Source organism: Rhinatrema bivittatum, chromosome 3 (genome assembly GCF_901001135.1).
Source record: "Rhinatrema bivittatum chromosome 3, aRhiBiv1.1, whole genome shotgun sequence".
In the NCBI taxonomy this organism is placed as follows: Eukaryota; Metazoa; Chordata; class Amphibia; order Gymnophiona; family Rhinatrematidae; genus Rhinatrema; species Rhinatrema bivittatum.
In genome coordinates this window covers 181534076-181560944 of record NC_042617.1, presented here as the reverse complement: position 1 = coordinate 181560944, position 26869 = coordinate 181534076, and the positions used below count along the sequence as shown (strand labels likewise).

The following is a 26869-nucleotide window of genomic DNA, read 5'->3' as shown; positions in this document are numbered from 1 at the left end:
TCTGAGTGAAGTATCCAGCTAATTGGTTTGGGGTAGTAACCGCTGTAATAAGCCAGCTTCTCCCACGCTTGTTTATCCAGCCTGTGAATTCAGTTTTTGTTGGTTGTTTGAATATAAATCCTCCTTTCATTCCCCCTGCCGTTGAAGCAGTGGGCTGCGCTAGATATGTATTCTAAATGAAGTATCAGGCTTGATTTGGGATAGTAACCGCCATAACAAGCAAGCTACACCCATGCTTATTTGTTTTACCCAGACTATGTAATTCAGTCCTTGTTGGTAGATGTCTGAATATAAAACGTCTTTTCTTCATTCCCTCTGCCGTTGAAGCAGAGAGCTATGCTGGATATGCACTGAAAGTGAAGTATCAGGCATTTTTGGTTTGGGGTAGTAACCGCCGTATCAAGCAAGCTACACCCCTGCTTTTATGTGGATGCAAATCCTTTTTTCCACATTTCCACTTGCTGTTGAAGCATAGAGCAATGTTGGAGTCGCATTAACCATGTGTATTTTATTGAATAAGGATATTCATCTCCAGGTAGTAGCCGTCATTCCCACAAGCCACCCCCATGCCTCTTCTCTTCATTCACATCCTCTAGACTTTATTGATCCACAGTATTTATCCCATGCCCCTTTGAAATCCTTCACAGTTTTGGTCTTCACCACTTCCTCCAGAAGGGCGTTCCAGGCATCCACCACCCTCTCTGTGAAGAAATACTTCCTGACATTGGTTCTGAGTCTTCCTCCCTGGAGTTTTAAATCCTGACCCCTGGTTCTGCTGATTTTTTTGCAACGGAAAAGGTTTGTCGTTGTCTTTGGATCATTAAAACCTTTCAAGTATCTGAAAGCAAATGTTGCTTACCTGATGTAACAAGTGTTCTCACAGGACAGCAGGATGTTAGTCCTCACAAATAGGTGACATCGAGGATGGAGCCCAACCACGGAAAAACTTCTGTCAAAGTTTCTGGAACTTTGACTGGCCCCTACTGGGCATGCCCAGCACGGCACCAACCCTGCAGCCAGCAGGGGTCCCCCTTCAGTCTTGTTTGAAAGCTACAGGCAGTGCCGAAAAAAATAAAATAAGAAAACGAACACAACACCACGGGGCGGCGGGCGGGTTTCGTGAGGACTAACATCCTGCTGTCCTGTGAGAACACCTGTTACATCAGGTAAGCAACATTTGCTTTCTCACAGGACAAGCAGGATGGTTGTCCTCACAAATGGGTGAGTACCGAGCTGAGGATGTCCGAAGGTGCACCAAAAGTACCCAACGGCGTGCAACAGGCACAACAACTGGGGTGGAATTTGGTAGAGGACATCCGCACCCCACCGGGTGGGCAGAAGGGTGTTGGTACGTCATGTTAGAAAAAGGTTACGCAAGACAGATTGGCCGAAGATGGAATCCTGTCTTCCAGCTTTGTCCAAACAGTAGTGGGCTGCAAATGTATGGAGAGAACTCCAGGTAGCAGCCCTGCAGATGTCAGGAAGCGGCACCGATCGAAGGTGAGCTACTGAAGTCGCCATGGCCCTCACAGAGTGTGCCTTAACACGGACTTGAAAGGGAATGCCAGCTTGCTGATAGCAGAAAGAGATGCAGTCCGCCAACCAGGAGGAAAGAGCCTGCTTACCCACAGGTTGCCCTAACTTGTTAGGATGGAAAGAGACGAATAATTGAGTGCTCTTTCTGTGGGCAACTGTACGGTCTAGATAGAAAGCTAGAGCACGTTTACAGTCGAGGGTATGCAGAGTCTGTTCCCTGGAGTTGGAGTAGGGCCTGGGAAAGAAAATAGGTAGTATGATGGATTGATTAATATGAAACTCCGAAACTACCTTAGGTAAGAATTTAGGGTGAGTGCGGAGTACCGCCCGGTCCTGCAGGAGTTTAGTGTAACTCATAACCGCCTCAAATTCCTATAACAATGCTTCCATTTGGTACTGTGAATAATTTAGTTATTTATTTTATAAAATAAGTTATTTATTTTATCCCCATACAGTTCTTTTACTCCTCCCCGTTCATCTTTCTTCCTCTCCCAGTTTTTATACCCCTGTTTTTTGTAACTGTTTTTATACCCCTGTTTTTTGTAACTGCTCCCCCCATGCACCAGTTTTGTTCTACTGTTCGATGCACCCCTTGTTTCTATGTAAACCAGCATGATGTGACCTGGTCATGAATGCCGGTATATAAAAAACCTAAATAAATAAATAAATAAGGCGGGTAGGTAACTAGGGCCTGTAACTCACAAACCCTGCCAGCTGAAGTGATAGCCAAAAGGAAAATCACTTTCCATGTGAGATATTTAAGGTCACAGGAGTGAAGAGGTTCGAAGGGTGGTTTCATAAGGCGACCAAGAACCAGATTAAGGTCCCACGATGGGGCCGGAGGACGTAAAGGTGGCTTCAAATGGAGCAAGCCTTTGAGAAAGTGTGTTACAAGGGGTTGTACTGAAATAGGGACACCCCCGATACCTTTATGGAAGGCGGCTACCGCACTGACATGCATTCTAATGGAAGAGGTCTTTAGACCAGATTCTGACAAATGCCAAAGATAGTCCAAAAATTTAGGAATTGGACAGGAAAGGGGATCAAGGGACTGAGAAGTGCACCATGATGTGTACCTTTTCCATTTATAGGAGTAAGATTTTCTTGTGGAAGGCTTTCGTGAAGCGATGAGGACACGAGAAACTGAATCCGATAGGTTAAGTGGTTGAAGGACTAACCTTTCAACATCCATGCCGTCAGGGACAAGGCTTGGAGATTGGGATGGAGGAGGCATCCGTCGTTTTGAGTGATCAGATGCGGGTCCTTTCCCAAGGTAATGTGCCTGCGGATGGAGAGATCCTGGGGTATGGGAAACCACACTTGGCGTGGCCAGTGAGGTGCGATCAGGATCATGGTTCCCTTGTCCTGACGTAGCTTCACAAGAGTCTTCGACAGAAGAGGAAGTGGAGGGAATGCATAAAGCAGACCGGTTGACCACGGGAGGGAGAATGCATCCCTGGGCCGAGAGTGCTGAGTCCGAATGAGAGAGCAGTAATTGGCCACTTTGTGGTTCTGAGGGGACGCAAAGAGGTCTATGTGTGGATAACCCCATTGCTGGAAAAGAGAGGTCGCTACCAAGGATTGAGTGACCACTCGTGTGGTTGGAAGACACGGCTCAGCCGGTCTGCCAAGACATTTTCTACCCCCGGCAAGTAGGTGGCCCTGAGGTACATCGAACGGGAGAGGGCTTCTGCCCAAATCTGTGCAGTTTCCTGACAGAGAAGGAAGGAGCCTGTGCCTCCCTGCTTGTTGATGTACCACATGGCCACCTGATTGTCCGTCTGAATCAAGATTATGTGGTTTGATAGGCAATCTTGAAAGGCCCGGAGAGCATATCGGATTGCCCGAAGCTCCAGGAAATTTATCTGGTGTTTGGCTTCCTCTAGACACCAGAATCCTTGAGTTTGTAAATTGTTTACATGGGCTCCCCAGCCGACGTTGGAAGCGTCGGTGGTGAGAATTATTTGAGGATCTGGTGGATGAAAGGGCAAGCCTTGGAGGAGGTTGGATTGATTTGTCCACCAGGCAAGAGACAGACGGAGTGCATGGGTGATGCGAACAACGGTCGACAGAGGCTGTTTGGCTTGTAACCATTGTGATTTCAGAGTCCACTGCATGACTCTCGTGGCTAGACAGGCCATTGGAGTCACATAAACTGAAGAGGCCATGTGTCCCAACAGAATGAGGAATTGGCGAGCTGTTGCTGTGGGTTGAGACTGCAATTGGCAAGCTAGGGACACAAGGGTTTGGACACATTGATGAGGAAGGAAGGCTTTTGCCTGTAAGGTGTCCAAGTCTGCTCCAATGAAGGATAAGGTTTGAGATGGGAGAAAGTAGGATTTCTCGTAGTTGACAAGAAATCCCAGAGAAATTAGAGTTTGAATTGTCAGGGTCAGGGAGGACCGAGCGATTTGCTGGGTTGGGGCCCTGATCAACCAGTCGTCCAAGTAGGGGTATACATGGACGCCTTTCTTCCTGAGGAACGCTGCAACCACTACGAGACATTTGGTGAAAACTCGCAGTGCGGATGCTAGACCAAATGGGAGCACTCGGTATTGATAGTGGTTTTGGTCTACTAGAAATTGGAGGTATTTGCGATGAGACTGAGTTATCGCAATGTGGGTATAAGCGTCTTTGAGGTCTAGAGAGCAGAGCCAGTCCTCTCTTTGCAGCAGAGGGAGAAGCGAGCCCAGGGTTACCATCTTGAACTTTTCTCTGTGAAGGTACTTGTTGAGGGCCCGCAAGTCCAGGATTGGTCGAAGTCCTCCTGACTTTTTTGGGATCAGAAAGTACCTGGAATAGAACCCCAGTCCTTGTTGGGAAAGAGGAACGGGTTCTATGGCGTTGGACTGGAGGAGAAGAGATACTTCCTGCTCTAGAAGAACAGAGTGGTCGGTAAGCCTCCACGCTTGTAGAGGCGGAGAGTCCGCAGGAAGAGTTAGAAAGTTTAGATGGTAACCCTGTGGAATTATCGCTAGCACCCAATGATCTGTGGTGATGTGATGCCATTTTTCTGTAAAGTGGCTTAGTCGACCTCCTACTGGTATGTTTGGAAGAGGGATTAGGCATCTGCTCTCTAATTGAAAGTCAAAACCCCGACGCAGGAACTGGTTGCGGAGCTGGTGTGGGTTTTTGCTTTCAAGGTTGGCGAGGCTGAGGCTTTTGATACAGCCTCGTTGACCTGGACTTGGTGTGTGGGGGATAATACTTCCGTGGACGGAAGAATGACTTTTTAGGTTCCTTCTTAAATGGTTGTTTAGGAGGGACGTCAGAAGGAATCAATGAGAGCTGTTTAAGGGTCTCATGATGATCCTTTAATTCAGCAACTATTTGTTGAATTTGCTCACCAAACAAATTATCCCCTAAACAGGGCAGGTCAGAGAGCCTGTCCTGAACCTCTGGGCGAAGGTCAGAAGACTTAAGCCAAGCCCAGCGCCTTGCCGAGATGGCTGTAGCAGACAGTCTAGTGGAAGCATTGAAGATGTCATAAGATGTTCGTATCTCATGCTTTCCGGCTTCAAACCCTTTAAGCACGAGGGTTTGAAGCTGTTGTTGGAATTGTTCTGGTAAGGTATCTGAAAATTCTTGTATCTGCTTAAAAATGACCCTGTTATATTGGGTCATGTATAGCTGATAAGAAGCTATTTTAGAAATAAGCTTGGCCCCTTGGTAAACTTTTCTGCCTATACTATCTAGGAACTTACTCTCCTTAGTAGGAGGTATGGATGAGTATGGCTTCATTCTTTTAGCTTTCTTTTGTGCTGACTCCACCACAACAGAGTGGTGGTCTAGCTGAGGTTTTTGAAAGCCAGGTGCTGACTGTACGAGGTAAGTAGAGTCCGCTTTTTTGTTTACTGGAGCAACAGATCCAGGAGTTTCCCAATTCTTTTTGAGAAGGTCCAGAAAAACCTGATGAATTGGAATGGAAGTGATGACTTTTGGGGCATCCAAAAATTGGAGTAATTCCATCATTTAGTGCCTGTCATCTTGCTCCGATTGAAGTTGAAAAGGGACCAATTCCAATATTTCCTTCACAAAATTTGTGAAAGAGAGGTCCTCGGGAGGAGAACGCTTTCTGCTTTCAGCAGGAGAGGGTGATGAAGGTAAATCATCGGTATCCGTAGAAGAATTATCACCCCAGGTGTCATAAGGATCAGGTTGTTGACCTGTAGGACCCCGAGGGGGTTGGATAACTGAAGGACCCGGTTGAGGCTCCGAGAAACCCGAAGAAATCACCGGGGGCATCGAAAATACCCTTGGAGGCATCGGTGCCGGCATCGAAGGCATCGATGGAGCTGATGTACGTATCGCCCCGGAGGAATGTATCGGTGGCGAGGGACGACATGGCACCGATGGAACTACTCCCGAAGGAGGAATTCGATACGGTGTTTCTATACCCGATGAAGTTGGCATCGGGGAGCGCACCGGTGCTGTCGGTGACCCGGGTATTACCGGTGGAAGGGCGGTCACGAGCGCTTCCATCCGTGCGAGCAGCGGTGCCAGCGCTGCTAGAATCGGGTCAATGACTGTTTCCACTCTCGGTGGCGGAGTCGGTGGCGAAGGAGTCTGGAACCGTTGCATTGCCTTGTCGATGACCTCCTGGACCAGCCGGTCCAGTTCTTCCCGGAGACCTGGGGTAACAATACCCGGCTCCGCGGAAAAGGGAGGCTGAGGCTGAGCCGGAGGGACCACCGTCACCGGTGGAATCGCGGCTCCCAAACCCCGATGGGGTGAGGGTTGCCTCAATGTCTCAGAAACAGAAGTGGAGGGTGCCGCTTCTGATCGAGACTTCTTCGGTGGCGGCTTGGACGGTACCGAGGTCGAAGACTTTGATTCCTCGATGGTCCGAGACTTGCGATGTCGAAGACGATGCTTCTCCCTCCGATCCCCACGATCCTCGGGGGAAGGGACGGGGGTCGATGGCCGTGGAGACGTCGATGGCAGGCGGTCACCGGGAGGTTGCCGATGATGGAAGGACTTTGACAGTGCCGGTTCCGAGGACGTCGATGCGATGGACGGCGTCGGAGTGTGAGCATGGAAAAGGAGTCCCATCTTCTCCATTCTGGCTTTGCGACCTTTTGGTGTCATAAGGGCACATTTGGTGCAAGTCAGGACATCATGCTCACTTCCTAAACATAATACGCAGACTCTGTGAGGGTCTGTGATAGACATGGTGCGCGTACAATCCAGGCACCGACGGAACCCCGACGCCATGGCCATTGACCAAAAATTTAGCCGCGGGACAGTCGACGGCCAGCAGGCCGTGAAGGCAAAACTCGACGGTAGCCGGCGAAAAATGGCAAAAAGCTTACCGAAACACCGCGGACTAAATGTAGATAGAAGAGGGACCCCTGTGGGACGTATTTAACTTCAAAGAAGTTCGAGAAGAATTTCCTGTCAGGAATGTGGTAAGAGCTCCTTCACCGTGTGGCAGCTGCTGCGCGGAAAAAAGAAGACTGAAGGGGGACCCCTGCTGGCTGCAGGGTTGGTGCCGTGCTGGGCATGCCCAGTAGGGGCCAGTCAAAGTTCCAGAAACTTTGACAGAAGTTTTTCCGTGGTTGGGCTCCATCCTCGATGTCACCCATTTGTGAGGACAACCATCCTGCTTGTCCTGTGAGAAAGTCTGTATCATATCACCCCTGCTCCTCCTTTCCTCCAGGGTGTACATATTTAGATTCTTGAATCTCTCCTCATAAGTCATTTGATGAAGACCCTCCACCTTTTTGGTCACCCTTCTCTGGACCGCCTCCATCCTGTCTCTGTCCCTTCGGAGATATGGTCTCCAGAACTGAACACAGTACTCCAGGTGAGGCCTTACCAAGGACCTGTACAAGTGGATAATAGGGATGTGAATCGTTTTTTGATGATTTAAAATATCGTCCGATATATTTTAAATCGTCAAAAATCGTTAGAAGCGCGATACAATAGGAATTCCCCCGATTTATCGTCAAAAATCGTAAATCGGGGGAAGGGGGAGTGCGGAAAAACCGGCACACTAAAAAAACCCTAAAACCCACCCCGACCCTTTAAAATAAATCCCCCACCCTCCCGAACCCCCCCAAAATGCCTTAAATTACCTGGGGTCCAGAGCGGGGGTCCCGGTGTGATCTTTTACTCTCGGGCGTGCGGTGCGGTGCGGTGCAAAATGGCGCCGGCCGTACGGCAAAACGATTCGAGTGCAGGAGGTCGCTCCCGGACCCCCGCTGGACTTTTGGCAAGTCTTGTGGGGGTCAGGAGGCCCCCCCCCAAGCTGGCCAAAAGTCCCTGGGGGTCCAGCAGGGGTCCGGGAGCGATCTCCTACGCTCCTGACGTCGGGGGACAAAAAACAAAATGGCACCGGCGCTACCTTTGTCCTGTCACAGGGCAAAGGTAGCGCCGGCGCCATTTCTACAACGCACCGCAGGCCCGAGAGTAAAAGATCACACCGGGACCCCCGCTCTGGACCCCAGGTAATTTAAGGCATTTTGGGGGGGTTCGGGAGGGTGGGGGATTTATTTTAAAGGGTCGGGGTGAGTTTTAGGGATGTTTTAGTGTGCCGGTTTTCCCGCCCTCCCCCGATTTACGATTTACACGATATTTACAAAAACAAAACCGCGATGATCCGATTCCCTCCCCCCCCCAGCCGAAATCGATCGTTAAGACGATCGATCACACGATTCACATCTCTAGTGGATAATCACTTCCCTTTTCTAACTCGATACTCCTCTCTCTATGTAGCCCAGCATTCTTCTGGCTTTAGCTATCGTTTTGTCACATTGTTTCGCCGACTTCAGATCATTAGACACTATCACCCCAAGGTCTCTCTCCTGCCCCGTGCACATCAGCCTTTCTCCCCCCATCGAATACAGTTATTCGGATTTCCACACCCCATATGCATGACTCTGCACTTCTTGGCATTGAATCTCAGCTGCCATATCTTCGACCACTCTTCCAGTTTCCTTAAATCCCGTCTCATTCTCTCCACTCCTTCTGGCGTTATTTCTTTCATTAAAAGAAATAACAGCACTGCGTTAAAAAAATATATTTTATAAGGAAGTTACAGAGAATACAAACTGGTTAGGGAAGGCTCAAGTGTATGCATAAGTTGGGAAAAAAAATGTCTCATGCACATTCCACTCTTTGCCTTGCCCTCACTTTCTTCTCAGCACTGACCACCATCCTCATCACAAACACCACATAACAGCACTGTGCAAATCTGAACCACTCTTCCAGCCCTTGTAGGATAGCACATATATATTACATAATGCAAACTAAACTAGCTGGGGAAGGAAAGGATGATTTAAGAGACTTGGAAAAATATTACAATCTGGATAGGACATCACAATCATCCTTATGCTTACATCTCATAGAAGAAGTGACAATGACGCTTCTGTGTATCATGTTTAGTACAGCTATGCTCAATATACTGATAGTAGGCAGTGGGTAACCCTGGCATCCACAAAGAAGCTGGCACATCTGGATATAAAGGAATATATTAATATCAATTGTGCAATATATCACCCTTTGATTGGAGCCACTAACAAGTCACAGTCTTCAGTCAAGTTATCCTGATGCACTTATGACACCAAACAATTTTCTATTTAAAGACTGCTTTATTATTGATTGATTTGACTATTTTTTTTTAATGTTGTATATCATTCTGGGCATTCATCATTGGATTGAGAAGGCAGTATAGAAACTTTCAAAAATAAATAAATAGCAAGAAAAATAATTATAAAACAAGAAGGCAACTGACTCAGACATCCAACAAAATCTCATGTTACTCATACGAAGTGCATATGTAAAAAATCATTTCTCACGTTCTACCAATCTGATACTGGCAGCCCTTTATGGAAATCCCCTATTGGTATCATCTACTGAAAAAGGCGGCCTCTTCAAACTTCTCTACAGTACTGCCTTTGTGATCACAAATGAGGTTCTCATGCTGCACCTCATGACCCAGGGGCCCAGGCTGCCTCACTGCTTGCAGCTGGTGCACCAGGGGGCCACATATCAACTCCGAGAAGGGACTCAGGAAAGAAACCCTGCTCACCCCCATAAGCACTCACCTTTGTCTAGTTATATTTGATCTGGCAATGAACAACATGTAATAAGCTGGGGAGTGGAAAATTATGGGGCAATGTTCAAACTGTGCATTCTACAACAAAGTTGTTGGGCACTATCTAGCTACAAACTGTGCCCCAACTTTCAAAGCAAAAGTACGCAATATTTTGGCTTTTAAACTTGCAAAGAACCTATGGACATTTGTACCTGATTTTTGTGTGTGTATCTTTTTCACTCAAAATAACATGCAAAGTGTTGAAAATACAATCTACATATATTATTTTCTCTCCCCCCTCCGCCAACCAAAATATACTCCTAGGCACTGGTTCAGTAGCTGTTGTAATCCTGCTCTGAAATCTTCAGAAGCAGTAAGCCATTCTCTTTTCTCGCTATGATTTTAATTTTCTTTGTATTTAATGATTCCTTCAGAAAAATCTTATATAGCCTTTATCTTACCTGCACTCAAGGGATTTAACAAAATAGTTTACTAACATCTTTAAATGTACTAATTTGCTTTACCTATAAGATTTTTTTCTAACTCAGAGAATGGCAAAAGCCCACCTTTTATAAAACTGTGCAATACACAAAGGGCCGGATTTTAAAAGCCCTGCGCGCGTAAATCCGGCCGGATTTACGTGCACAGGGCACTCGCACACCGGCACGCCTATTTTGCATAGGCCGCCAGCACGCGCACAGCCCCGGGACGCGCGTAAGTCCCAGGGCTTTGTAAAAGGGGCGGGGAGGAGGTGTGTCCGGGGGGCGGGTCCGGGGTCAGGGGGCGGTTTGGGGCGGGTCCGGGGGCGTGGCGCCGGCCCGGGGGCGTGACCGAGGCCTCTGGACCAGCCCCCGGGTCGGGTGATGGCGTGCAGATTTACGCCTGCTTCTGGCAGGCGTAAATCTGCCAACAAAGGTAGGGTGGGGGTTTAGATAGGGCCGGGGGGGGGGGGGGGGGGTTAGGTAGGGGAAGGGAGGGGAAGGGGAGGGGAGGCCGAAGGAAAGTTCCCTCCGAGGTCGCTCCGATTTCGGAGCGGCCTCGGAGGGAACAGGCAGCGCGCGCCGGGCTCGGTGCGCGCAGGTTGCACAAATGTGCACCCCCTTGCGCGCGCCAACCCCAGATTTTATAAGATACGCGCTGCTACGCACGTATCTTATAAAATCCAGCGTACTTTTGTTCGCGCCTGGTGCAAGAACAAAAGTACGCGCGCGTGTAATTTTATAAAATCTACCCCCAAGAGAAAGAATATAGGGCGCCCCCTGTCTGTCTCTCCCAGTGCTTGCATGAAACAGCCTCTCCATATAGAAGTTCATCGGTGCAAGGGACTTAGTGTGCCTGCAAGTCCATCTTGCTTAAACACTTAGGTGTGCCCTTATGCCTGCAGCTGGAGAAAGCCACGATACAGGATTCAGGCTGCAAAAGAGGACCTACAGCATCACCAAAGAATGAATTTGGGCCTCCTTTCTTTTTCCAAAAGGAATACACCTTGGCAAATGTATTTCCTTCCCAAACTTGGGTGCCTCCCAGTCATTCTACTCTCCCCAGACACATTTAGCAGATCTAAGTCATCGATTTATACAGTGTATCCTATCATAAAGTAACTGCGTATCAGGTTTACTGAGCACCCATGCCTCTGTTGCACCAATTTTCAAAGCTAACATATGCAGATGTTTGCTGCAAAAATTATCCCACGAAAATTACCCACACAAAGTTCGTATTTACCCTGGTAAATAGCTTTTGAAAACTGCTCTGTGTTGTCCGTCGGACTCAGACGGCTTCGTCCCACATGCCTCACCTCAATGTTCGCTTTCTCCACCAGCCTCGGGAAAATGGCGACTGCCGCGTGTGCTTGCCGCACTCCCCGGCGTCCCCGGAACGGCTATGGCAAGGCATTTCACCATGATTCACCTGAGGGTCTCCTAGGATGTGCGCGCTACCCACACCTTTATTCCGACATTGGAGCGAACCTCGGGGCCGTCCCCCTCGAGTGACGTCACCACATCCGGGTATTTAGGTTGCCCATTTGCTGACTGACTTTGAGTTAGCAAGGATTGGATTTGTCCGGTCTAAGCTGCTCTGTTGCTTCTTGCTGCTGCTGGAAGCTCTCTCTACCCTCCGGGGTTCTACTAACTTGGGTACCCGCTACTCGGGGGCCCTATGCTTCTTTCCAGGTGCCTATCCAGTATCTAGGTACTCGCTCCTCGAGGGCCTGAGTTGTCTATCGTGGTGCCTGCTATTATTTCTTCTCCCTGCTGGGAACTCCATCATTACAGCTACAAGAGTGTGAGTAATCTAACATCTACCAGTCTGTCTCACCTACAGCTCCTCATTGGAAACCTGCATCGGCTCTCCCTATACCACCATTGTGGGGCGGGTCTCCTCAGCCAAGGACCCAAGACTGCTGCAGGAATCTACTCCCTACTGCCACCTCTGGTGAACTCTACAAGCTATACAATAAAAACTCTCTCTGTGTTTGTGCATCTGAGTCTAGCCCGGTACTGCAGTTCCCCGCGGGGCTCTTCCCCGTGCGAGTGGCCATCACTGCAGCACCTAAGAATCCACCAAACACCTCAAAATCTTAACAGCTCTAGAATGCAATTCAAAAAATCATGGGTGATTTATATCAGTTCCTTTGTGTAAACAATCTTTTCTCTGTGCAGGAGATATAAACGTACTATGATTGTTTAACTTGGAGCCAGGGAGCCCTACTTTCAAGCCTATCTATGGTACATTTGCGATTTAAGTGGATGTGTGGATATTTATTGCTATAAACTGTGCAGCAGAGCTCTGTATTTCTGCTCCAAAAATACGTGCCTATATTTCAGTAGGTGCGTATATTTCCAATGCAAGAAAACAGTTTCTCTACCCATTTAATAAACATGTATGTGGATATTTTATATGCAACATCATTATGACACTGTACAAATAAGCACCCAGAATTAAACAAAGGCAGGTATTTTATAAAGTAAGCACAAAGAATCACTAGTTCATCATTAACTCCACCAGTTCATCCTGTCCTTCTCCAGTTGACTTAGACCCTCTAGCACTTTACTCTGAAGCCCCACCAGTTCTCCCAGACCTCCCATCCAAAGATTGCAGTCAACCGAAAAGTCCAATTTCATTTGTGCTAGTCAATTAGCAAGTGTAAATGTGTATGAGCAAGTTTTGTAATTAACACATATATATATTTCTCATCGGACAAGCAGGATGGTAGTCCTCACATATGGGTGACATCATCAGGATGGAGCCCAATCACGGAAAACTTCTATCAAAGTTTCCAGAACTTTGACTGGCCCCTACTGGGCATGTCCAGCATGGCACTAACCCTGCAGCCAGCAGGGGTCCCCTTTCAGTCTTCTTTTTTCTGCGCAGCAGTAGCCTCGCGGTTTAGGAGCTCTGAAGAGATTCCTGACAGAAATTTTCCTCACGGAATTATCTACACTTTAATTGCCCCACAGGGGTCCCTCCTCTAACTTTTCTCTAGCCGCGGTACTCCGGTAAGTTTTTTGACCGTTTTCCATCGATTACTGTCGAGTTTGGCCCTTGCGGCCTACTGGCCGTCGACCGTACCGCGGCTTGATTTTTTTCCATGGCCATGGCGTCAGGGTTCCGTCGGTGCCCGGACTGTACTCGCACCATGTCTATCACAGACCCCCACGGAGTCTGTGTAATGTGTTTAGGCCGTGAGCATAATGTCCTGACTTGCACCAAATGTGCCCTCATGACGCCTAAAGGTCGCTAAGCCAGAATGGAGAAGATGGAACTCCTCTTCCGTGCTCAGACCTCGACACCGTCCATCGCATCGACGTCATCGGAACCGGCACCGTCGACTTCGCGCCAGCATCGACCACCGTCCGGTGACCATCTGCCATCGATGTCTTCACGGTCATCAACACCTGCTACTCCCCCTCAAGATCGAGGGGATCGCAGGGAAAAACATCGCCATCGACATCGTAAGACTCAGGACGTCAAGGGAGCGAAACCATCACTGAGCCACTGTCCGAGCCACCGTCGAAGAAGCCCCGCCCAGGAAAGGCACCGACAATTCCTGCGACCGGGTCATCGAGGCCTCCCTCACCCGATTGGGGTTTGGGAGTCGCGATTCCGCCTGTAAAGGTGGTCCCTCCGACTGTGCCTCTGCCTCCCTCTTCTATTCCGGAGCCGGGGCTGCTTGCTCCAGGTCTCCGAGAAGAACTGGACCGGCTGGTTCAGGAGGCCATCGACAAGGCGATGCAACGTTTCCAGGTTCCTCCGGCACCGACACCGGCACGGATTGTGGAACCAGTCATCGACCTGATTCCGGCAGCGCTGGCACCTTTGCTATCCCGGATGGAGGCGCTGATGACCGCCCTTCCACCGATGGATCCCGGGTCTCCGATGGCTCCGATGCCCTCCCTGTTGACAGCTTCATCAGGAGGAGAAACACCATTCCGCATTCCTCCATCAGGAGTTGTGCCTCAGCCATCAGTGCTGATACATCCATCGGTGCCATCGATGCCTTCGATGACAGCACCGATGCCTTCCATGCCATCATCGGTACCCCTGGTGATTCCTTCGATTTTCTTGGAGCCTCGCCCGGGGCCTTCAGGTATCCAACCCCCTTCTTGTCCTACAGGTCAGTCTGCTGAGCCTTATGACACTTGAGGTGATGATACTTCAACAGACACCGATGACTTGCCTTCACCACCTTCTCCCACTGAAAGTAAGAAGCGTTCTCATCCAGAGGACCTCTCTTTCATAAATTTTGTGAAGGAAATGTCTGAGTTGGTTCCCTTTCAACTTCAGACTGAACAGGATGACAGGCACCAGATGATGGAGTTACTCCAATTCCTGGATGCCCCCAAAGTGATCACCTCTATCCCCATTCATCAAGTTTTTCTGGATCTTCTTAAAAAGAACTGGGAACACCCTGGATCAATTGCTCCAGTACACAGAAAGGCTGACACTACTTACTTAGTGCAATCAGCCCCAGGTTTTCAAAAATCCTAGCTCGACCACCACTCAGTTGTGGTAGAGTCGGCTCAAAAGAGGGCAAAAAGGTCAAAACCTCACTCATCTACCCCACCTGCTAAGGAACAAAAGTTCCTAGACAACACTGATCGACGAGTGTTTCAAGGGGCCATGCTCATCTCCCGAATTGCTGCTTACCAGCTTTATATGACCCAATATAATAGGGTCATCTTCAAACAGATACAGGACTTTTCTGAGTCCCTGCCTGAACAATTCCAAGACCAGCTACAAACCCTTGTCAACAAAGGATTTGAGGCGGGAAAACATGAGATTCGAACATCTTATGATATATTCGTCACCTCTACCAGAGTGTCTGCAGCTGCTATTTCGGCAAGACGATGGGCCTGGCTCAAATCTTCTGACCCTCGCCCAGAAGTACAAGATTGGCTGTCTATCCTACCATGTGTAGAAGATAATCTGTTTGGTGAACAGAGCCAACGAATGGTGGCTGAATTAAAAGACCACCATGAGACCCTTAAACAGCTCTCTTCAATGCCTTCCAACTTCTCCTCAAGACAGCCCTTCAGGAAGGACACTAAGAAGTCGTTCCACTGCCCAAGGAAGGCCTATCCACCACCAGCAAGGTCCTGTATTACAAGACCTTATCAAAAGTCTCAGCCTCGCCAAGCCCGAAAGCAGAAACCACAAGCAGTTCCCCAGCCAGGGCCTGCTTCAGGTTTTTGACTTCCACTTGGAGAGCAGCAGCCAGATTCCTCTACCAAGCATACCAGTGGGAGGTCGATTGTGCCACTTTCACAGCATGTGGCAGTCAATCACAACCGACCAATGGGTACTGGCAATCATTGCTCAGGGTTACTATCTAAACTTTCTCGTCCTGCCACCGGACTCCCCACCTCTGCCGACGTGGGGAATGTCCGACCACTCCATTCTTCTGGATCAGGAGGTATCTCTACTTTTCCAGCTCAGAGCAATAGAACCCGTCCCGCTATTGCAGCAAGGCCTAGGGTTCTATTCCCAGTACTTTCTGATCCCCAAAAAATCGGGGAGTGTTCGTCCAATTCTGGACCTACATGCTCTCAACAAGTACCTCCAGAGGGAAAAGTTCAAGATGGTAACTTTGGGATCGCTTCTACCTCTTCTACAAAGAGGAGACTGACTCTGTTCTCTGGACCTCCAGGATGCATACACACCCATTGCGATAACCCCAACTCATCGCAAGTATCTCAGGTTTTTGGTAGGCCCAAAGCACTATCAATACCGAGTGCTTCCGTTCGGCCTAGCATCGGCTCCACAAATCTTTACCAAATGTCTCGTAGTTGTCGCAGCTTTCCTCAGGAAAGAAGGTGTTCACGTCTACCCCTATCTGGACGACTGGTTAATCAGGGCTCCAACCCAGCAAGCTGCTCGGTCGTCCCTCGATTTGACCCTACACACTCTAATTTCTCTAGGTTTTCTCGTCAATTATGAAAAATCCTATTTAATCCCATCTCAAAACTTGTCGTTCATTGGGGCAGACTTGGACACCTTGCAGGCAAAAGCCTTTCTACCTCATCAACGAGCGCTAACCCTCGTGTCTCTCGCTCACCAGTTGCAGACTCAGCATACAGCAACAGCTCGCCAATTCCTCATCCTTCTAGGACACATGGCGTCCTCAGACCATGTTACACCAATGGCCCGCCTGGCCATGAGACTCATGCATTGGACTCTGAGGTCACAATGGGTTCAAGCTATTCAGCCTCTGTCGACCATTGTCCACATCACCAACTCCCTCCATCTGTCCCTCGCCAGGTGGAAAGATCAGAACAATCTCCTCCAGGGACTTCCCTTTCAAGTACCAGATCCTCAACTCATTCTCACCACCGACGCTTCCAACCTCGGGTGGGGAGCCCATGTGGACAATCTACAGACAAAAGGGTCTTGGTCTCCAGAGGAAGCCAAACATCAGATAAATTTCCTGGAACTTCGAGCAATCCGATATGCTCTCAGGGCTTTTCAGGATTACCTATCAAACCAAGTCATCCTGATTCAGATGGACAACCAGGTGGCCATGTGGTACATCAACAAGTAGGGAGGCACAGGCTCCTTCCTTCTGTGTCAGGAAGCTGCACAGATTTGGGCGGAAGCTCTCTCCCACTCGATGTACCTCAAGGCCACCTACTTGCCGGGAATGGATAATGTCTTGGCAGACAATCTGAGTCACATCTTCCACCCACACGAGTGATCTCTCAAACCCTCGGTAGCGACTTCAATCTTCCGACAATGGGGATACCCCAGACAGACCTCTGTGCGTCCCCTCAGAACCACAAAGTGGACAACTACTGCTCCCTCATTCGGAGCGAGTGCTCTCAGCCCAGAGATGCATTCTCCCTCTCGTGGGCAACCGGTCTGCTCTATGCATTCCCTCCACTTCCTCTTCTCTCGAAGACTCTCGTGAAGCTACATCAGGACAAGGGAACCATGATCCTGATAGCACCTTACTGGTCACGCCAAGTGTGGTTTCCCATACTTCAGGATCTTTCCATCCGCAGGCACATTCTCTTGGGAATGGACCCGCATCTGATCACTCAAAACGATGGATGCCTACGCCATCCCAATCTACAGGCCTTGTCTCTGACGGCATGGATGTTGAAAGGTTAATCCTTCAACCACTTAACTTTTCAGATTTGGTTTCTTGTGTCCTGATTGCTTCACGGAAGCCTTCCACGAGAAAATCTTATTCCTATAAATGAAAAGGTTCACATCATAGTGCACCTCTCAGTCCCTTGATCCCTTTTCCTGCCCAGTTCCAAGGTTTTTGGACTACATCTGGCATTTGTCAGAGTCAGGTCTTAAGACATCTTCCATTAGAATGCATGTCAGTGTGGTAGCCGCCTTCCATAAAGGTGTCGGAGATGTCCCTATCTCGGTACAACCCCTTGTAACACGCTTTTTGAAAGGTTTGCTCCATATCAAGCCACCTTTCCGTCCTCCGGCCCCTTCTTGGGACCTTAATCTGGTTGTCGGTCGGCTCATGAAACCACCATTCGAGCCTCTTCATTCTTGTGACCTAAAATATCTCACATGGAAAGTGATTTTCCTTTTGGCTATCACTTCAGCTCACAGGGTTAGTGAGTTACAGGCCCTAGTTACCTATCCGCCTTACACTAAACTCTTGCAGGACCGCACGGTACTCCTCACTCACCCTAAGTTTTTACCTAAGGTAGTTTTGGAGTTTCACATTAATCAATCCATCATACTACCTACCTTTTATCCTAGGCCCCATTCCAATCCAGGAGAGCAGGCTCTGCATACCCTTGACTGTAAACGGGCTCTAGCTTTCTATCTAGACCGTACAGTTGCCCACAGGAAGAGCACTCAGTTATTCGTCTCTTTCCATCCCAAACATTTAGGGCAACCTGTGGGTAAGCAGACTCTCTCCTCCTGGTTGGCGGACTGCATATCTTTTTGCTATCAGCAAGCAGGCATTCCTTTTCAAGACCATGTTAAAGCGCACTCTGTGAGGGCCATGGCGACTTCAGTAGCACACCTATGATCGATGCCGCTTCCTGACATTTGCAGGGCTGCCACCTGGAGTTCTCTCCATACTTTCGCAGCCCACTATTGCTTGGACAAAGCCGGAAGACAAGATTCCATCTTCGGCCAGCCTGTCCTGCGTAATCTATTTCCAACGTGACGTACCTACACCCTTCCGCCTGCCCGGTGGGGTTCAGGATGCCCTCGACCAAATTCCACCCCAGTTGTTGTGCCTGTTGCACGCCGTTGGGTACATTTGGTGCATGTTCGGACATCCTCAGCTCGGTACTCACCCTTATGTGAGGACTACCATCTTGCTTGTCCTGTGAAAAAGCAAATGTTGCTTACCTGTCACAGGTGTTCTCACAGGACAGCAGGATGTTAGTCCTCACGAAACCCACCCACCGCCCCGCGCTGCTAGGTTCGTAACGTTTCGTTGTTTTATTTTTTTCGGCACTGCCTGTAGCTATCAAATAAGACTGACGGGGGACCCCTGCTGGCTGCAAGGTTAGTGCCATGCTGGGCATGCCCAGTAGGGGCCAGTCAAAGTTCTGGAAACTTTGATAGAAGTTTTCCGTGATTGGGCTCCATCCTGATGATGTCACCCATATGTTACAGGTAAGCAACATTTGCTATCTCTTACAAAATACTTCAACAACCAACACCCATCCAGAAGGGAACTTCTCGTTATGTGGTTTCTTTTGTGCGGTAGCTAGCGTAGCGTCAGCCTTTATTTTGGCTTGACTCTATATGCCAGCGTCCGCGTTTTTATTCTTTATTTTATTTGGAAATCACTTTTTTTTATTTCTATTTTTTATGAATAGTTAAGAAACCACATAACGAGAAGTTCCCTTCTGGATGGGTGTTGGTTGTTGAAGTATAATAGATAAGGGAACGAGGTTGGTTATATATTAGTGGATCTCTTACAAAATAGCAACTACTTTGCATTCTTCTGAACCTCGCCCTGGATCGCTCCTAAACTGCTCTTTATTCCCTGTAAAATATATGCAAGAATCCAAAAATACACCTACACTATATAATAACATATATGCTACTTATGTACGTATATGCTAATTTTACGCATGAAACCCTTTTGAAAATTCTATCTATAGTGTTTGCGTTTTTCCACTAAAGACTAGAGGTAAAGATGCTTAATACATTTTCTTTTAAAGTTATTTTGCACTCATAGTACTGTACCTGATTTTTTCCTAAACATTTATGGTCCCAGACAACAATACTCCTTTCAGTTACAGCAACTATTCGTCTTAGTTGATGAAGAAAGTCACAGCCTGTCATCCAACTACCTTCCTAAAAAAGGAGAAAAAAAGTGCCTTTAAACTATGGTTTCTGTTCATGTTATGATAAGCCTAAATGCTGTATTCTTCAATAAAAATATATGCTATATGGTTTGTTTACAGCACAAACACACAGCATTCCTACACTAAAATTGACAAAAGTTAAATACAAAATTTAGGTATTTAGTCACACAAAGGTTGTTTAGATTCCAAATTTAAAGTGAATCTTGAGTGATAGGAATTACTCTAGTCTTTCAGTTGCTATTCTGTGGTTGCTATATGACATTTGGATTATATTTGATCATGATCATTCATCTTTCCTATCCATCCATCAAAGTCAGATTTCTTTCCACTGACAAGGACATTTCAGCACTTGTGAGTTGGCCTCAGCAAGATCCTGCACTATGCAGGGGCCATCTTTGAGCAAAAGACAAGCCAAAAGGTGTTGCATGGGCTGCCTCTCTCTACAATCGTAGGCCACAGGTCTGATAGAGTTTCCCCATTTTCCCTTAGCAGCTCATGACCTGCTGACTTGGGTGAAGATATAGTTTAAGACCTTCCAGGTTCTCTATTCCTTCTCTACTCCTATAAGTAATTGCTCAGTCACACTAATACTCATGTTAATCCCAGCAGCAAGTTCTCCAAGTCATGCTCACTAAATCTCCTCATGCTATGATGTTAATTAATTCTGTTGTCAGAAGGAAGTTCCTGTGCAGGCATATTTTTTTGCCATGGTGTGACTGTACAAAGGGGGCTGGATATTCAAAGTGCATTCAGCGCTATTTAGCCAGATAAGTGGAACTTATGCAGCTAAGTAGCATCCACTGAATATGTGCCTAGTTCAGCAGCCGCCACTTAGCCGTATAAGTCCCTTAAAAGTTACATGCACAAAGCTAAAAGTTGCATGCACAAAAAATAGGTGTGTACTGGGTGGATCGAAGGCAGAATGAGTTAGCTATATAACTTATATGGCTAACTACCAATATTCAGAGTTAACGGCACAAGTATATGTGTAAGTTTAGATGCCCCATAAAGTAGGTCTAAACTTAGCTGGGTAGACTTATCCAGCTAAGTGTATATATATATATGCGTATATTCAGCGGCTTCACCATGCTGTTGAATATACATTGTAACTTAGACGGATAAGTTCAAACTGGCTAAGTTACTTACACAGCCAACTTTGAATATCTTCCTCAGGATGTCTAGAGTCCTCTGTTTGCTATGGGCCGGATTTTCAAAGGGCTTACGCGTGCCGGGCCTATTTTCAAAAGGCCCGGCGACGCGTGTAAAGCCCCAGGACACGTTTAAGTCCCAGGGTTTTACTAAAGGGGCAGGAAGGGGCGGGGCTGGGGTCAGAGGCTGCAGGCACAGTGGCCATTTGCTGCTGTGCCAGAGATCGGCGTGCGCAACTTACTTCAGCCCCAGGGCTGAAGTAAGTTGTGAAACAAGATAAAAACAAGAAAAAGGTAGGGGGGGGGAAGGGCAGGGGAGGTAGGGGAAGGAAAGGGAAGGTGGGGTGGGGTGGGGGGAAGGGAATGGGGGAAGGCAGCTCAGCTTGGTGCGGGCTCAGCACGCGCAAGATGCACAATTGTGCACCCCCTTGCATGCACCGACCACCGATTTTATAACTTACACGCGCAAGTTATAAAATCAGGCGTACAATTATGCGCGCCGGATACCGCGTGCACATGTATGCCCGCGCGCACCCTTTTAAAATCTACCCCTATGGATGTACATTCACTTGAAACAAGATAGGACATATTTTCAAATGTAACAAAAGAAAAACCATTGGAATTTTCTCAATTTTTATTTCCTATTAAAAATAAAAGCTGCTCAATGAAAAAAAAAAGTAAAAATCCCTTCCATCATCAGCCCAAGCCTCAGAGCTTCCTGGGGCCTTCCTTGTGAGGGTGCTCTGCAGTAATATTATGATAAATGCACCTGTGAAGGATACACCTCAGATCGGTAAAAGGGCAGAGAGGCAGTATGGAAGCAAGTATAATTCTGAAGTATCATATTAAATTTTTGCTTAGTATTGAATATAGGAACTGCAAGATCAAAGCAGTATGGAAAGGAATGTTCTGGAAGAGACTGGTACTGTGAGTACACTGGAAAAAACAGTACTCAGATATATAGAAGAGTGTTAGATGTCAGTGCTTCCAATTTAACTGCAAACTCATTTTACATGTATAGATTTGCATATTATTGATAAGGGAATTGGCATGTAACCACTTGGAAAACTGTTGAATTGTATCAACCACTTAAAGAAATGTTTTGCTAAGTAGCTAGATCATTGATGTGTAGGTTAGAGGTGGTGACCTATTTAACCCACTGTTTCAGTAATCGATTTGAGAGACCTGTTCCTGTTTCACTGCATGGTAGGCTGCCATCCTTTCCATATCTTATTATTTTTGCTTTTTTTTGAATAAAAAGGTTTTCTCTTTTAGCTGCTGCTATTTAGCATTTTCTTGCAGCCCACAACACCCCCATAAAAGCTCAGGCCTCTCCAATTACCCACATCCCCAAAACGTTGCCGAGACCCAGGACCTCCCCAGGCTGCTCGGACACCCCTTTGATATCTCACAGCCCCTCCAACAACGCTGCCAAGGCCCAGGACAAAGTGTGTAGGTTTGTGCCCAAACTGCAGTCTGTGGGTAAAAGTAAGCATGTGGTCAAACCATATGCGGGTCTTTACCCGCAGACAGGCTGGACAATTTTTAAAGCCCCAATTTACACAGGCGCAATGCTCTTCTGCCCATGAAGAGAACTTTGAATACTGCACTCTTTAAGCAGGATTCACTCCTACTGGATAGGGTGGGCCCATGTAAAAAATAAATCCGTGTTTTCTATGTAATCAGTTTTGTGGGCAATGGGTTTGATTTATGGTTGTTGGGGGTATGGGCCTTGAATTTGCGACTTGGGGGGTGAGTGGTATTGGTATCAGGGGCCAGAGCCACATTTTATTGTGCTTTGGGGAAAGGGAAGGGGGCACCAGGGATGTTGCCATGTGGTTCTTTTTTTTTTTAACTTTTTCGCATTTTGAGGGTGTTGGGGCCACCTCAGCTGGTGGCCACAGGTTGAAACGGGGGTCAACACTGACCCCCCACTCAAACTCCCCGTTTGGCCGCAACTTTTTAAAAAATGTTCTTCTGCTTTAAGTGTGCGGCAGGAGCCTTTGGATCCGCGTTTGGGTCCCAGACCTCACGCCACACATCTAATGAATTTCAAACAGGTATTTTATCATGGCTGACCACTTTCTTGGTAGGCAGCGATAAAATATTTGCATAAAATTGACTAGTAATGGACTTCCTTGCATGCATTTGCATTATTCATGGATGCAAAAAAGGTCATTGTAATAAAGGAGGATATCTGGGCGTGGAGATGCAAAGTACCTCATATAGGGGTAAATTTTAAAAGCCCTGTGCGCATAAATCCAGCCGGATTTACGCGCGCCTATGTTGCATAGGCCGCCGGCGCACACAAAGCCCAGGGACGAGCTAAGTTCCGGGGCTTTGCTTGGGGGGCGTGTCGGGGAGGGGGGGTGTTGGGGGGGCGTGTCAGGGGGGCACGGCATTCGGGGGCATTCCGGGGGTGTGGCCGAGGCCTCTGAAGCAGCCCCTGGGCCGGGGAATGGCGTGCCGGCAGCCAGCTGGCACGCGGAAGTTACGCCTGCCTCGTGCAGGCGTAACTTTTTCGACAAATGTAGGGGGGGATTTAGTTAGGGGTGGGGGGTGGGTTAGATAGGGGAAGGGAGGGGACCGGAAAAACAGTTCCCTTCAGAGCGGCCTTGAAGGGAACGGGGAAAGCCATCGGTGCTCCCCTCGGGCTCAGCGTGCGAAAAGTGCACGTGTGCACCCCCTTGCGCACGCCGACTCCGGATTTTATAACATGCGCGCTTATAAAATCGGGCGTAGATTTGTTCGCGCCGGGTTACGCTGGGTTGCACCAGGTTGCGCGATCAAATCTATGCCCGCGCGTATGTTTTAAGATCTGCCCCATATTGCACAATATACGCGATATAATGTGTGTTAGAAACGTAACATGGCTTGATAAAGTACCCAGTAAGTTAACTGGATGAGTAGTTCCTCCCTGTTATGCTCTTGTCCTGCCCACTATTTAGCTGCATAAACATTTAGCTGGTTAGTTATCTGGCTAAGTAGCAGCCGTTGACCACAGCTAGATATTCAGAAGCTGCCATTTAGCCAGATAATTCCAAGCACATCTGGCTAAGTGGTACTGAATATCGACCTCCTTGTGCATATTTGTCATCTAATTTATACAGGCTATTACAAACTTACTCCCTTAAGAAGTAATTTTGCAATGTTATTTAAATATGGCTATCAATATAGTTCTTAGATTTTTTTTTCAGTTTGTACCCATGTCTCTCCTTTTATGTTAAAAATGCAAGTTTGCATTGGCATCACAGCAAGAACGATGAGAAGTATATGAAAATATTTCAGATGAATTAGGTGGAAACATTGAGAGAAGCATGGCAGTGCCATTCCATAGTTGGCCTGACAAGGAAAATAACAATTTCTTATAACAAAAAATAAAAGCAGATAAATATGTGGGTGGAAAAAGACATTTCAACAGCTTTTCCTTGGATTGTGTCTGCAGGAGGTATTGCTACTTAAAATGATAGGCTTTCCAGGCCAGTTAAAATACTGTAATAGGTGAATTGCACTTGAAAGTAGAAAAACAAACTTACATTTGTGTTTATTGTTGCCTGCATTTTCATTTGTAGAAACTTGAAAGGAAAACAAATTATAATTAAGAACGGTCAGTAGCTCACCAAATTTTAACATGCTAATGTAACCCTTATTATGCTTTCCATGCACTTAGAGATTAATAAAAATGCTGAGGTCCCTTTAAGAAGTTAGCAAAGTTTGCAGTAACCTTTAGGGAGGCTCTCCTTCTGATGTTGTCAGTTGGAGTTCAGGGGCCCGAGGTGCTACAGAGGTTCTCTCAAGCTGACATAGTTTGAGAAGAGACCCTCATTTTTTTATTTTTTTGTTCCAAAGTCTTCAGTAATGATTGAATCTGGAAATTTGAAGGGAAAATCTTCAAGGAGAAGCACCTACCATTCCCCAACTGACATCCAATAGCCTGGATGATCTTTACTAAAGATTCACAATATCATCTCTCGCTAAGTTTTTGCACTGAATTTAACTGACTGATAAATGTTGCTTGTGGATTCAGAGAGTTGAGAAATTCTTTGACTTTATTTTCTGCTCACTTAGTTAATCAGACGTGCCTGAGACTCCGTATTGTACAGTTTCCTTTTCATTGGAAAAGGTTTGAAATTCATGCATCATTAAAACCTTTGAGATATCTGAGGATCTGTCATATCTCTCCTGCATCTCTTCTCTTTCAGTGTATATATATTTCAATCCTTTAGCACTCCTCATAAGTCTTCCAATACAAACCCCACACCATTTTGATCTCCCTTCTTTGGACAGTCTCCACCCTGTCTCTATCCTTTTTGAGAGATGGGCTACAGAAATGAACACAGTACTCCAGATGAGGCCTCACCAAGGACCTGTGACAAAAGCATCATTACCTCCTTTATCTTAATGGTTATTCCTCTTTCTATGCAGTCTAGCATCCTTCTGGCTTACCTATCACCTTGTCACTTTGCTTCAATGCCTTCAAATCCAGAACCTCCAGAGTGGCATTCTCTGAAATGCTCCCTGTTCCACGTGCAGGTCCCCAGAGGTAGACAGAGCTCCGGAGTCTCAATGCAAGGATGAGACGTTGGTGCAGGGAAGAGAGATTCAGTTTTGTAAGGAACTGCACAACCTTTTGGGAAAGGGGGAGACTTTTCTGAAAGGATGGGCTCCACCTTGACCAGAATGGAACCAGGCTGCTGGCGCTAACTTTTAAAAAGGAGATAGAGCAGTTTTTAAACTAGAACAAGGGGGAAAGCCGACAGTCACTCAGCAGTGCACGGTTCGGAGAAATGCATCTTTAATAATACTAATGAAACAGGAGATTTAGGGCATCCCAACAGAGAGGTTCCAATAAAAGCGAAAGTAGTCCATGTGCCTATAAGTAAAGAATCACCTGAGCTAAAACATTTCAAATTATCCATATCAACTGAAAAGCAGGTTGTTAATACAAACAAAAAACACACTTTGAAATGTCTGTATGCTAATGCCAGAAGTCTAAGAAGTAAGATAGAAGAGTTAGAATGTATAGCAGTGAATGATGAGATTGACATAACTGACATCTCAGAGACCTGGTGGAAGGAGGATAACCAATGGGCAGATCAACTTGGTGGGGGTGTAGCACTTTATGTCCGGAAGGGTTTAGAGTCCAACAGGATAAAGATCATACAAGAGACTAAATGCTCAGTAGAATCTATATAGGTAGAAATCCCATGTGTGTTGGGTAAGAGTATAGTGATAGGAGTATACTACAGTCCACCTGGCCAAATGATCAGATAGATGATTAAATGCTAAGAGAAATGATGGAAACCATCCAATTTGGCAGTGCAGAAATAATGAGAGATTTCAATTACCCCAATATTGACTGGGTAAATGTAACATCAGGGCATGCTAGAGACATAAAATTCCTGGATGGAATAAACGACTGCTTCATTGATCAACGAGAGAGGGAACTATTTTAGATGTAATTCTTAGTGGAATGCAGGATTTGATGAGAGAGGTAATGGTGGTGGAGCCATTTGGCAATAGTGATCACAACATGATCAGATGTCAAGTAATGACTGGAAGGAGTACAATATGAAAATCTACAGCTCTAATACTAAATTTTCAATAGGGAAACTTTGATAAAATGAGGAAAATAGTTAGAAAACAAATTGAAAGGTGCAGCTTCAAAGGTTAAAAGTGTACAACAGGTGTGGACATTGTTTAAAAATGCAATCTTACAATCACAGTCCAGATGTATTCCATGTATTAAGAAAGGTAGAAGGAAAGCAAAACAATTACCAGCATGGTTAAAAGGTGAGATGAAAGAGGATATTTTAGCCAAAAAAAAACCATCCTTCAAAAATTGGAAGAAGGATCCATCTGAAGAAAATAGGAAAAAGCATAAGCATTATTAAGTGTAAAACACTGATAAGGCAGGCTAAGACAGAATTTGAAATAAAATTGGCCATAGAGGCAAAAACTCATAATAAAAACTTTTTAAAATATATCCGAAGCAAGAAACCTCTAAGGGAGTCGGTTGGACCTTTAGATGACTGAGGGGTGAAAGGGGCTCTTAGGAAAGATAAGGCCATTGTAGAATGACTAAATGAATTCTTTCCTTCTGTGTTTACTAATGAGGATATTGCGGAGATATCGGTTCCAGAGATGGTTTTCAAGGGTATTGAGTCAGATGAACTGAACCAAATCACTGTGAACCTGGAAGATATAGTAGGCCAAATTGACAAACTAAAGAGTAGCAAATCACCTGGACCGGATGGTATTCATCCTAAGGTTCTGAAGGAACTCAAAAATGAAATTTCTGATCTATTAGTTAAAATTTGTAACCTATCATTAAAATCATCCAT

General features: G+C 46.7%; 1 protein-coding gene across 1 annotated transcript in view; it reads right to left on the bottom strand.

Moving 5' to 3' along the window:
• The window catches only part of WDR64 (WD repeat domain 64), a 540197-nt gene that overhangs the window by 424501 nt on the left and 88827 nt on the right, over positions 1–26869 (bottom strand). The window contains exons 5-6 of the mRNA XM_029594015.1: positions 24062–24100; positions 19256–19366 (exon numbers count right to left, since the gene is read on the bottom strand). Of these exons, the coding sequence (XP_029449875.1) occupies positions 19256–19366; positions 24062–24100 (150 nt within the window). The remainder of the gene's footprint in view (positions 1–19255; positions 19367–24061; positions 24101–26869) is intronic.